Source organism: Manduca sexta, chromosome 4 (genome assembly GCF_014839805.1).
Source record: "Manduca sexta isolate Smith_Timp_Sample1 chromosome 4, JHU_Msex_v1.0, whole genome shotgun sequence".
In the NCBI taxonomy this organism is placed as follows: domain Eukaryota; kingdom Metazoa; phylum Arthropoda; class Insecta; order Lepidoptera; family Sphingidae; genus Manduca; species Manduca sexta.
The window spans coordinates 6,999,599-7,013,269 of record NC_051118.1 but is presented as its reverse complement, the minus strand read 5'-3'; the positions used below and the strand labels follow the sequence as shown (position 1 = coordinate 7,013,269).

Below are 13,671 nucleotides of genomic sequence, written 5' to 3'. Positions count from 1 at the left end.
TATCAAATTCAAACGACTTCTATTTATCTGTAGTTCGATTTTCAAAATGAACCAATGAGAATAAGTGATCTGTAAGCATGTCAAATAAAGTATTCTGATTGGTCTATTTTCGTTGTCGGTTTTGAACATTTGAATTCGGAGCGTTGAACTGAAATCGGCCGTAATATATAAAATTATATAATATAAATATTGTTATGCGCCGCTATCCTAGCCGATGACATCGGGCGTTTCCGGAAGTATTCGGCTGCGCGGTCAGGCTGGCAGAAGAGAAGATATGTCATGCGGCGACTATTCTATTATTCTCTCTGGTTGGAGGTTGTCAAAAAATGTATAAAATTGTATTGTTTAATTATTTTGCTAATATAATGTTAACTGTAAAAAGAGCGTTTAACAATATTTTTTACGCCTAAAATTCACATAACGTCGTAGTATTGACCCCATGCCAAAAGTAAGTTTAGATTAGCATGAACCCATGGCAAGTCCTGCAAGCTTCGAAGGCAGAAGTCGGTTTGTGATGATTGTGTATAGGGTAGAAATTGCTTGTAGAGATTAATCTTTGTAAAACTCCTTGCTAAAGTCCAAACAATGCACATGCAAACTGCCCTTTATCCGCTACAAAAAAACATACGGGCAGACGAATCTCCTTGACATTTATACTCGATTACATAAATCTCAAAACACCAAAAGAAGTTTCTCGTAAAATTTACAATAAAACCTAAACAAGAGATGTTTTTAAGGAAATAAACAATGACTCAAGCGCCTTATAAAAATGCATGATTTTCGAGTTCGTTTATTTTTGTTTTGTTATATAATTATTTTAACATAGGTTTTGCTCGCGGTTCCACATGCATGGTAAACTTTTCCAAGTATAAAAGTACCTACTTCTCGGCGTAAAAAGGATCTTACAATAATCAGTCTTACTTATAAAAATTACGCAAAGCTATGTTAAAAAACAAATTTACTCGATCAGCTGTAAGTCAAAACCCGCCATCTTGCCTCTTAATAAGGTTTAAACTAGGAAATCGGTGATGTTTTTGACAGCTATTTAAGCAATTCTTAATCGCCTCTTAACGCTAAAACAAGTTTATTAGGAAGGCTGAATATATAAATAAATGATAGGGACATAATGCACATGTGTGCCAAATTGCATCAAAATTTATTCATCGGATTATGCACTTCTTAAACATATCGAAACACCCCCAAACTTTCGCATTTATATCAATATATTAAGAAATAATATTTATGGAGGACACTAAGTTTGAATTATATCAACAAATATACTATACCGGTATCTAACTACTTTCGTACATTCAAACTTTTCATGTTATTTTTCGGTCTGACAAAAAATAATTACTAATAATAGACTTCATTTCATGCATAGGTCGCTCTTAAAGAGCTGCGGACAGCCTCTTGATAGCCAGGTGAAAACAACTTAACATCTTTCCATTCTTTAAAACATAATACATGGTGTTAGCGACGCAAATACTTTTTTGTGAAATATAGTTTTAATTTTTTGAATTCTGATCCTTCGATGTAATGTTTCTTTTGTACTTACTTGTCACTTGAGAGTTTTTCGTCTTTGTGAATAAATATCTTTCTTATAATGCCTATTTAAATGTAACGTGGTTGAGTAATGGCTCATGGTCAACACATGGATAATTATTTCTTATATTTACGCGAATGTTAGACATTGAAATAAAACTATTTACGGATTTTATCGCGATTATTTTTATTTTTAATTTTTATATTTCAATAATACATGTGACCCGTGAGTCGTATCGTCATCTTGGATCTCAGCCGTACTCACTAATCTGCACTCAAGTAGGTATTTTACGAGGAACAATACTCCTTAAGTCACATATATTACATTAACTAGTGTAACCGTTGTTTATATGCTAATTAAAATTCCCACGAAGGCCGCAGTCGGCTTAACACAAGCTTATGCATTTATCATGGAGTAAGCTGATGAACTAACGCATACTTAGCCTAACTGAACATACCCGTCCCGTCGGCACATCTCTGCCTACTATCGGATACATGCGTGTAAGGTCTGAGGGCCTATTCCGTCTTTACAAGCGAAATCTTTTGATTAGAGCGCCCGTAATTGCAAGAAGATAGATGTACGAAATAGGGCTGCCAAGCCATAATATAAAATATGTATTATATATGTTATGTATAATTGATTCCTTTTCGTTTCGTTTTATACAAATAAAAAACAGAGTCATACGGAACTTTTCTTTTATCCGTAGCACGCACTTGAATCAAGCGCGTAGCGTTAGTCGATACAAAGATCGCTCAGTTCGATCGAAGGCACCCGAGTGTCTGGCCGAATGCGAGTGTCAGTGTTAAAATTGTGATTTAAAAATGAATATCGTAATCACGAAGTTAATGTTCAAAAATGGAACACGAATCAACCAGTATTTATTTGCTGTTTTAAGTAAGTTTGTTATTTAATTTTTCGTCTAGATTTATATTGTTTTTTTTAAAAGGTAGGTGTGTAGGTAGGCAAAAAAAAATTTTATTATTTAAAAATGTTTTTATTTTTGATTACCAAAATCATTAATAATTGCCAGATTCATTATTCTTTTCCACTTGCATTTTTTATCAATGTTTACAAACAGATATTTCCGGACGGTATTTCCTTTTCGTCTTTATTCAATATAAAACGTATATTTTTTACCCTCCGATGTTCTAAGAAATTATCAAGATCTTTTATTCAATGAAATTAATTAAAAATCAAAAATTAAGTTTACGTAGACTTGTGTTTAAAACTGGTGGTTAAAATTAAATATTAATTAAACCGATACGGAAGTAATAAGTTTGCGGTTATCAAAGAATTACTTTATTTCTGCATAATGAGGCAAACTCGAAACTGTATTTTTTTGTGGATCTTCGCAGTTATACATACTAATTTTATGTTATTTTTTCTATATTAACTGACTAAACGAACAAGTGAGCAACTTCACATTAATCGATGACTATCCATAAACACACATACCAGAAGAATTTTTGATGGCTTTGAGAGAACGAGGATATAGACTCTATAGGGACGAGATAAGGTTTTTTTATACATACACGTCAGAGACTCCACTACACCTGATGATAACGGGAGTGAGGTCCAACAGAATATCGACTGACGAGAGATGATTACCCCTCGACAGTCGACACAACTTTGCCGGCCTGTTGGCACCGAATATACACAAGCTGATTCCGGAACGCGACACACTTACGTGGACTACTTACATACTATGGTGGGTTTTAACACCTTGTCGACGGTGGTTGCTATAAATATAGTTTGCAGAATATTAATTATTAACTTAAGTTTTATTTTTTATCGTTCATGATTAATAAGTAGGTAGAGAGACCTTCCGTAAACATTCTTTAAATGACAGGCGAATTCACATCAGAAATAAGCTTCGCGAATGGAATTGCATTTTGTACCTATTGAACGCTTTTTTACTAAGTATAGGTAATTTCTTGAAACCAACAAATATTTTAAAGTATAACTAGAAGAAAGTAAATGTAATAAACACATTATTAGACGTAAATAAAATAATAATAATATCAGCCCTATATTATACACTGTCCCACTCTTGGGCACGAGCCTCCTCTACTACTGAGAGGGATTAGGCCTTAGTCTAGAAGACGTAAGTAAATAAACATTATTTTATAAACACATGGAGATCAGAGTGTCACAAAGTTCTTCCCGCGTAAATCATGACAAACGCGATTTTTTACAACAACGTGACCTCTTCAACAGTAATCGCTATATTTCAGTCAATTTACATAAAAACGTAATATACTATTAACATGAACCTTCCATAAGAATTGCACTATCTTTTAGTATAAACCGTACAAAAATCCGTTCAGTAGATTTTGAGAAAATGGATCACATAACTTTCCGGGACTTTGTTTTATAATATGCATAGATAGATAGATTATGAATGAACTTTTAAACGTAGATCCAAGATGACATATCACGCAATTTGTATGACAATGTGAGTGGTAAGCTATGTAAATGTTAGCTAACAAATAAAAAATAAATTGCTGGTTAGTAATTATTTTTCATGAGCTTGTTTATGATACATGTTGGAGAGAGGGACTCCCTCACAAAACCTTATATTTTGTAGGACAAATATTTTTTCACGTTATTTAGATAATTATCTCGATAATTAACATCGAAAAATTCGGTTAGTAATAAATTTTTAAAATTCGTCAAATCAACATATTTTATTCTTGCTGTTTGCTACCCATATTAAGCTACCATTTACCAACATTACTGTAAGGAAAAAACTTGGGCGTCTAGTCAAAAGGTAGCTACTCACGAAAAATCAGCTTGATAGTAATAAACGATGAAAAGTGTACCAGGGATCCTGTACTATTACACTAGACTCGAGTTATGTTACCACAAGCTGTCAATGTTGAGACCATACTAAAGACAGTTTGAATGGATTGCAGTTCAATTCTGTTGAACATAATGAATCTTTGGAACGTCAAATCTTGTACGTAGTACATATATATCGATGGTTGCCACTATGAAGCTAACAGTTGTATGATATTTTGTCGTTTATTTATTCTTAGGTCATATTACAAACACCAAAAGACAAAATGCGCATTACGTCCGTCACTTGTCCAAGGATATTATGTATATATAAAATATTTGCATGTTTTTAAATATAAAGGAAAGTTTTGTACTTTTTGTGCGTGTTGTAAACACATTATTATCAGTAATTACGTCACCTTTGCTCATTACAAAGGTAAGTATTGTTGAGGTAGGCTAAGTAACAACTACCTAAACGACTTCAATAAGAGAGATTTTAACCCACTTCAAAAAAAGGTTTTGTTTTTAGTTTTAAAACCCAACTACTGAAGCGATTTCGAAAAAAAAACTCTATGAGACCAATCTAGACGTAAGTATATTCTTTCGAATAAAAAAAGATTTTTCCAAATCGGTTCATACATGAGGAAGTTCTGAGGTAGCAGGTAGCACCATAAAAAAAGAATAGAATAATTATATCGTCCAATTAAACGAAATCGCGAATTTTGACCACCGACTCTAAAATTAGTGTATAGTAAATAATAAATAATGTGTAATTATTTTTGCTTTTAAGTGGTTTTTAAACGCGGTTTAATTTTTTGTAATTTTTTTTTATTTCATCATAAGTAATATTCTTAACATTTCTATTATTTTTTTTCATACAATAACTAATGTAATATATCATCATATGCACGAAATATCAAGACCTAAGGTCCGTACAAAAAACAGACTTCATTTTTTTTATACTTACTTAATATGCAAAGTGCAAAGCGACAGACAGCAAGTCGCTCGCACGATTTTAAGCGCCACGGCTTCACAAACTCTAACAGCACTTAGAAAAGTTAGGTCTGCCATCTTTAATAATCAACTTCTACAATTGATTTATTTATATTTAATGCAAGCTTACAGCACTTGACCAAAACAAGTACATCAATATAATCTAAATCTAAATGTAACAGTACTAATGCCAATAATAACAATACAATTGAAATAGATAACAAGATAACTAAAACTTTTTCCAATACTTAATTAAACTCCAAAGTTTAAGTACGCAAAGCCGTTGGTCCTGCACCTGATCTCTCTCCGATCATGTCGAATTGCCATGTCACTGGACTATGAGAGTGAAGAAAACGAGAGTGCACCTGTGTATTGCGAACATACTTGTGCACTATAATATCTTTTGCGTACCTGGCTGATCTCCGTTGAGACTGGCCGCAGTGGCCGAAATTGGGCTAGGTGGGATTCATTCACTCATTAACACTAAGCAAAATTTTAAAGCAATTCTAAAAATAAAAACCCTATTGTAAACATGACAAGGTTTATTATAAAATATAACATCCCATAATGCCTACAAAACGCCACAAATACTTATCACTTGACGCAATAGTTTTATTAACTTATCAGTGCCAAAGTAAAATACATCTACCCGCATTTAGGACTACAAACGGGTTTACCTTGCATGTTACTATTTTTATAGAAATATGCAAATTATCGTATTTAATACAATAAAAATATATTGTTTACAGGCTTGAGCGGTTTAGGTGCAAGTTATACGTGTTTGTTCAAGGGCGAATCATCTACTATTGTATGACGTAGCCAGTGTAGCTACTGGACATAAGACTTAATATCTCATGTCTCAGGATGGCGAGCATAGTTACCAAACAATACTATGTAATTCAAGGTGTTGGATGGTGTTTCCACTGTTTATGTGCGGTCGTATCGCTTACCATCAGGCGAACAGCAAGCTCGTCTCGTCATTCAATGCAATAATAAAAAAGTTATACTTGTTGGTTCAAGGGCTATTCACCTACTATTGTATGACGTGCGCTGTATTTTTTCAAGAGTTTGCAGACTATTTATTTTAGCTCACTATGCTACAAATATTAATCATTTATTTGAATTGTTTGCTCATTTTACTAAAGGGAAGCCGGTAGGAATCTTATATGGACTCTTCGCCACAGATAGTATTAATATTAGTGCCTCGGTGGCGTAGTTCTGATTGGGGTTCGAATCCCGAGTTGAGCAGAATAATATTGGGTTTTTCTTCTCAATATCAGTCTGGAGTCTGGATTCTGTACTCATTATGGCGATATGCCCCTTATCACACTCTGGGACAGAACATTAGAGGAAAAGTGATGGGCCTAGTTGCAACCCTGCCTAGTCCTTCACGGATAAAGAGTGATGTGTGTTTGTTTTTTAATTCTATATTTTTGAATAACTAAAGTTTCGAATCGAAAATAAAAACAGTAATTTAAAAAAAAATGGTTTAGGTAAACATAAAAAAGGCACAATAGTCCAAAAGACTTAAAAATACTCGTGTAATTTTAATCGTTTGTTTATTTACAAACAAAAACAGTGTATTTGTTTAATATTTACACAATATTATCCGGCCATACGTCTGTCAAAACAAAACCATTTCAAGGTATTTTAAATATCTAACCGGAGCGAAATTCCTTTTGCACTTTATAATATCGTGGTTTAATATATTAAGACTCTCTCCCGAGTAAACGGGTTTGATCATTCGCTTCATATATTCTCGGCGCGCGAATTATGGCGGGAATTTGCAAAGATTTACGAATAATTTATTTAAAAAACAATTTTAAGTGTATTTAAAATTTCTAATCTACAAAAATATTCCTAAATTGTCCATCTTATAGTGTTGGTTGCAAATTAAAATTATTTGTACTTTTGGAGATGTACAGAGTGAACAAGTTTAGTGCCATTTTTATTATGAAATAAATGACACAATATCCACATTATAAAAAAATTAAACTACTAAAGTTAAGATGACATATTGTAGAAATATAATGTGCAATTATGTTATCTAAGTATATGTTTTATAAATGTTGGGTATATAGCTTCGGAAATACTGTTAGCGCGCCGTTTGCAGCGGGTAGCTGAGGCGAAGGGTAACATTTTTGAAAAAGTAACCCGAGGCCAAAAAAAATGTTAACATATCGCGTCCAATTTAGCAGAAAACAAAAACTAAAACAATCGTAAATAAACCTAAAAGGGAAGCCGGTAGGAATCGGGTAGTATGGACGCTTCGTCACTGGCGGGAAGCATCTCAAGGGAGAAGGAAAACATCAACGAATATGCATAGATGACAGCTGTTTCTAATATAACTAGTCCATGAAATTAAACTACTTTTCAGATTCTATCGCGATTTTTATACGTCGAAACGTCGGGAGAGAACTAAAATATAAAAAAGCGCGATAGAATCCGAAAATTAGTTTAATTCCAATGTAACATTCGCGTAAACATAAGAAATTATTATAACATTCGCGTAAACATAATAAATTATTATAACTAGTCAATTTACCGTCCGCGCGGTGCCTATTACTGTATTGTTTTTCATAAGTAAGATACGAAGATGTCCTTAATTCAATATTAATAGAAACTCCGTAATAGCTTGACATTGGTATAATGTACGTTTTATTATTTTGACCTAACAAAAGTGGCCGGTGTCCAAATGCCACGGTTTGAATGAAAACCTAATAAATTGGATGACGTTTTAATATCACCTCTATTGTTATATAAACATGAGTATTGATATTGATTGACGCGAAGGCGGAAATTATATTTTTAAGTTTTACATGAGTTAAACAAACTAACGGTTGTTACAAATATATATTTTTTTTATTAAAAACTAGCTCTGCTTACGGTACCGTCCGCCTGAAATCGTTTTCCGGGATATTTTTTCCCGGGATGAATGCCCGCGGCTCGGTCCGTGTGAAACTTTTTGCGGGATAAAAAGTAGCCTATAGCACTCTAGAGTTTTGTAGCCTCCTATTAGTGAAAAAAAATCTAAATTGGTTAAGCCGTTCCATAAATTAACGCGTTCAAACAAATTCTTCAACTTTATATTTGTATAAATTTAATTTTTTTTCGAGACTCAATTTAACTCAAAACTGAAATATACCTGATTTATTTTATTATAGATAGATTTGTCTCTGCACCACCCTAAAGTTCACTGGTAGAGAATGCCTATAGCATTAAGTCCGCTTGTATACATTTGTATATTAAGTGCAAATAAAAATATATATACTATAAACTGTAAATATAACGTTCAGCCAGCAACATTATCGCTGCAACTCTAATTATGCCGGTCTACAAAATTGCTTCGCACTTCCTTTAAAGTTTGTAAGGAAGAGAGATTGATTTGTCTCAGTAGTCTAGCAATCTGCTAAGTGATTGTTCAGCTGCAAGCCGTCAAGATATTTTCTAACATTGGCGCTTGGATATATATTTATTTATATGATTTTGATCTTTGTCTTTCCCTGTATAAGGTCTACAATGCATTTTTCGGGATAAAACTGCCTTGGCTTATGTATTATGTATCTAGTTTTCAAATAGATAAATTGATTGCGTTTATTTTAACAACCAAATATTGAATATATGAATATATTGTTACAATCTTTCACATCTATACATATTATAAAACAAAGTCCCCTTTTCTGTCTGTCTGTTATCGATTTTCTCAAAATGCACTGAACAGATTTTTATGAAATTTGGTATGGCGGTAATTTACGACCCCGGGAAGGTACTTTCTATCCCGGGTAAATATATGTATAGCAGGACTTTTATCCCGGAAAACTCTTTTTTCCACTTTTATCCCGGAAAACTTTTTTTATCGTTTATTAATATACAATTATTTGTAGGTAGGCATTTCGGATTAATAATTTATTGAATTATAAGTAGATATTCCCTTTTTGAACACTGTTTAGTGTTCACATTTATGTGCAGGCGATGCTATATGGCTGAGTGTGAGTGCTTGTCTTCTACTTTTAGAAACGACGATAAATAACACAATGTGTGGTTTGCGTTAATAATGGAATTCTTAATTTAAAACAAGAATGTTCGAAACATATTAGGTAATATTGTATTTTTGCTCTAATTAAATATTTCACCAACGAAATTAAATTCAAAATGTTCTAGAATCGAGATCTTTGCATTATTTCAAAGGATGTGTGCCGTCAAGGTTGCCACAGGGTTTAGGTACAAACGATCTCACTAGAATGTCAAACGGACAAACAATATGTAGGGTTTACAAAAAAGATTTTATTTCTAAAAATCTAATGATTAAGTTATAGATTATCCATCTCGAAATATTAAAGAATAGATTATATTGCTACAACGAGCCAGAAAGCTAAATTGTAATCCACTATTTTATTTAAAAAAAAAAGTAGACAGTTGGGCTCGTCCGGGAATTGAACCCGGGACCTCTCGCACCCTGAGCGAAAATCATACCCCTAGACCAACGAGCCGCTTCTACTTATATTGAGATAGCCTTATAATAGTACTATTCTAATATACCAGATATTTAGGTAGGCATCAGCGGAATATTTGTTATTATGTGTAAACTTCGTTGACAATAAGAAAATCTTACTAATATTATCTTCATTATAATAAAATATAATAAAGTTAGCCCAGTATGTACTGTCCCACTGCTGAGCATGGATCTCCTATACTAATGAATATTAGTCCTTAGTTGCTGGCCTGTGGGGATTGGTAGACTTCACACACCCTCAAAATTCTTATAGAGAACTTCACAGGTATGCAGATTTCTCACGATGTTTTCCTTCACCGTTATAATAAGCGATCATTCACAAAGATTACACATAATTTTAGAAAAGTCAGAGGTGCGTGCCCTTGGATTTTGAACCTGTGGATATTCATCTCGACTCTCGGCAGTCCGTTCGACTTATAACTAGGCTGGTGTCCCGTTGTCACATATCTCCATCCCCTTTATGAAATGAAATGATTTATTTGAATCTGTAAAATGTTATACATTATTTAGATTCCGTCAATATTAACTCTACCACCAGTTCGGAAAGCAGTTTTCACCAGAGAAGAACGGGCAAGAAACTCTGGTGTTGCTCTTTTCAATTAGTTTAGGGTAAAGACTACAGTACATGATAAAGTAAGAAGAAAAAAACAAAAAAAGTTTAGAGCAGTTCATTTATAGGCTCGTGAAATAAGGAATAAATTAATTTTACATCTCTATTCCTTTTTGAGCATAAGTTATTTATGTCTCAGGGAAAACTAATCTGTCTTTAATCCCCCAACGAAACCAATGAAGAAAGAAGGAGTTGGAAATATTATTTGTCAATGACGAAATCACGCTTAATTAACTTAGTATGGACTTGCTGACGTCAAATTATAGACAAAACACTGATTTTTACAGACGTATTCATTAACACGGCGGGAATAACTTTTAACATACATTTTAGTAACTATTGTTTACATTTGGAGTTGATAATTTCACCATTTATGGCATTTAAGTCGACAAATATTAACCTTTCTGAGACCAGTATGCACCGTTACAATTCATTGACCTAGAAGCCGTATTTTATCAGTATCTGCACCACATGCTGTTTTTGGGTTTTACAAATGTTTATCTGCATTGCCGAAGGCTGGCACTATTTCGTTTCGAACGTTATCATCCTCATTTGCCAAAAACCTTATATTCAAGCTACGTTTAACTGCCTTGGTGGCTTTGATCATGGATAGGTTGTGTGGTGGTGGGTTCGGCTTAGTAATATTGGGTTTTAATACTCAGTATCAGCTCGGAGTCTAGAATTTGTGCCAGATATGGCGATAGGCTCGCCCTCTATCACATCAAGGGATACACACGGCGTAAAGTTGGTGTATTATTTGCGCCTCTGCCTACCTCTTTGGGGATAACGGCGTGAGTGTGTCTACGAAATTTAAATATACTTATTTGGATACATTCTAACAGACCATTTATCAAGTATTCTTTGAGAGTATTAACGGCTGCTTAAATGTATGTAATGAGATATGGTTGTCATATTAATCAGAGGAAATAAGACAAAATAGAGTATGAACATTGATATTATGTTTCTCATATTGGGAACATGCCTCTACTCCTAAGAGAGTTAATACTTTAGACCTTATCCCCATAGATTTACAGCAGTTTGGCAAAATACATACCTTCGAAATTCGTATAGATTAAACTTCATTAACGTCTGCTCACCGTACTGACATAAATCTGCGACGCGATATGAATAATGATTTAACATGAGAATTCTTGACGCATGCTGATTAGCGGGTCAGTGCATAATGTTATTTTGACCATCTTCACCATCTCGGCGCCCATTATAAGGTTTTTTTGGGTATCGAACCCCGCAGTCAACACCGGGGATAACCTTCGATTGGGATTGGAATTCCTCGGCTTAGCGACTAGGGCGCTGGAGGAAAGTTGGGAGAGGATAGCTAGGAAAGAAGTGTGGGGAAAGGAGAAGGAAACCTTAGGATGGGAATAGGGGAAGAAGGCCACGAAATGTTCGCGAGCTCTTATAGGTTTCAATGTGAATTGGCAACCGCGACATATGTCCCCTCATGCATGGGCGTGCATTCGGTGTGGAGACCGAGCGCATAAGAATTACATGGGGGGGGGGGGTATAAGATTTTGTAAGTAAAATGAATGACAGGCGAAACGCGACTTTATAAACGTGCTGAAAATCGCTGTAATCATACCGCATTTAAAAGGTCAGTCTGGAAACTTTTGGAAAGCCTTTGCAATTTGCATGCTGCTGATGATGAATAGACGACAGATGCTTCCTTTTTAAATCACTTATATGGCTTACTTTCCCTGATAACTTTTTATGTATACTGGGACGGTAAATTGATCGTACTCTCCTTGATGGTAAGCAGAATGGGGTTGAAATAATGTTTCGACAGACGAGAAATGGTTACGTCTCGCAAGCCGACATCATTTTGCCTTTTTAGAAGATAGATTCAGTTTAGTTCAACTTATTAAAACGTCGGGAAGTTTGTTATTCTTCCTAACTCACTCTAAGTATATTATAATTTTAGGAACCCAATTAAAAACGTGATAATTTTCTGTAAATTCCTGGAATTATTACTTATGAGTAGAGTAAAACCGGGTTTCAAGAAAAATATAAATAATACATAGTAATACCTTTAAAATAAACTAATCCATAGCTAGTTACATGCCCTCTCTACTCCTGAGTTTAGATTATAGTCCACCAAGCTAGCTTACCCCGGGTTTGCAGAAAATTACATTCTCATTTAGTTTTTTTTGGTAACAGATTCCCCCACAAGCATCTTCACCGGTAAAGTGATTAATAATTATAATTGACAAAAGATAAACACGTTACGTTTCTTTCTTTTTTCTCTTCTTTCTAAAAGGTCGACGTATTTTGACCTGTAGACACTCGTCTCTGCAGTCCGTTCCATTTCCAAATTTTTGCCGTTATTTTTGCAATATTACTAATGAATATAAAATTATCAGTATAATCTGGTTTTAAACATGGCTGGAATTTAAGATAAACAAACTAATAAACATCCGCCATTAATGTCACATCTTCACTATATAAAAATATAGTGTAACACCACATTTAAAATTGTCAAATAACATTGTTTTTTTTTTACTGACGAAGAAAACGAATGAGGTTTTTAATTCGACACGTATATTTTTTTTCGGTAATGGTTTTGATGCAGTATTTTTTTTTATATTTTTATCCAGCATGGGCGTGTTATGACACTCCCATAATGGATAAATCCAATAATCCATGGACGGAGGATGAAGAGGAGGATGAGAAGTTAAAAAATTCAACATGGTGTGAACAAATTGCAGTATTACATAAACTCACGGTTTTTTACTTCTTCTTTTATATTATGGCTACCACCATTTATAAAGTCACGCTATTATCCCATAAAGGTACGATAGAGCGACAATTACTCGTGGATCCACATTTCACCGAGCTTCCATCCATAGCATCCAACAAGTCGGTTTAATTATGCCGATTGTCAAGAGCTGATCGTCTCTCGTCAGTCAACAATCTATTGGATCCCACAACACACCATCACTGGAGTTACTTTGTCGTCTTCGTATAAAAAAATGAATGAAAGAAGATTTAAATTCAAGAATGCGGATTGCCGAACGCTAAGATAATTAATAACAAGCTAATAATTTTTGTTTTATAAGTTGATTAAAGTGCATGCCTTTTTAATAATATTGTTATTAATGTGTTTTTCACTACAAGCCGTAGTTTTTTAATACAAGAGGTATCTCTTTCCTAGCTGAATGTTCAAATGCTTAAGTTTTGATGAAGGATCCGTCTATCTCTTTGTTATGGCTGATATTT

General features: G+C 34.0%; 1 protein-coding gene and 1 non-coding gene across 2 annotated transcripts in view; one reads left to right on the top strand and one right to left on the bottom strand.

Moving 5' to 3' along the window:
• The first annotated feature begins 2,268 nt into the window (after positions 1-2,268).
• LOC115453705 (facilitated trehalose transporter Tret1-like) overlaps positions 2,269-13,671 on the top strand; it is a 36,529-nt gene continuing 25,126 nt past the window's right edge. The window contains exon 1 of the mRNA XM_037441855.1: positions 2,269-2,437. Within this exon, the coding sequence (XP_037297752.1) occupies positions 2,365-2,437 (73 nt within the window). The 5' untranslated portion in view covers positions 2,269-2,364. The remainder of the gene's footprint in view (positions 2,438-13,671) is intronic.
• Trnap-agg lies at positions 9,733-9,804 on the bottom strand. The gene has a single exon. It is a non-coding gene; the product is annotated as a tRNA-Pro (tRNA).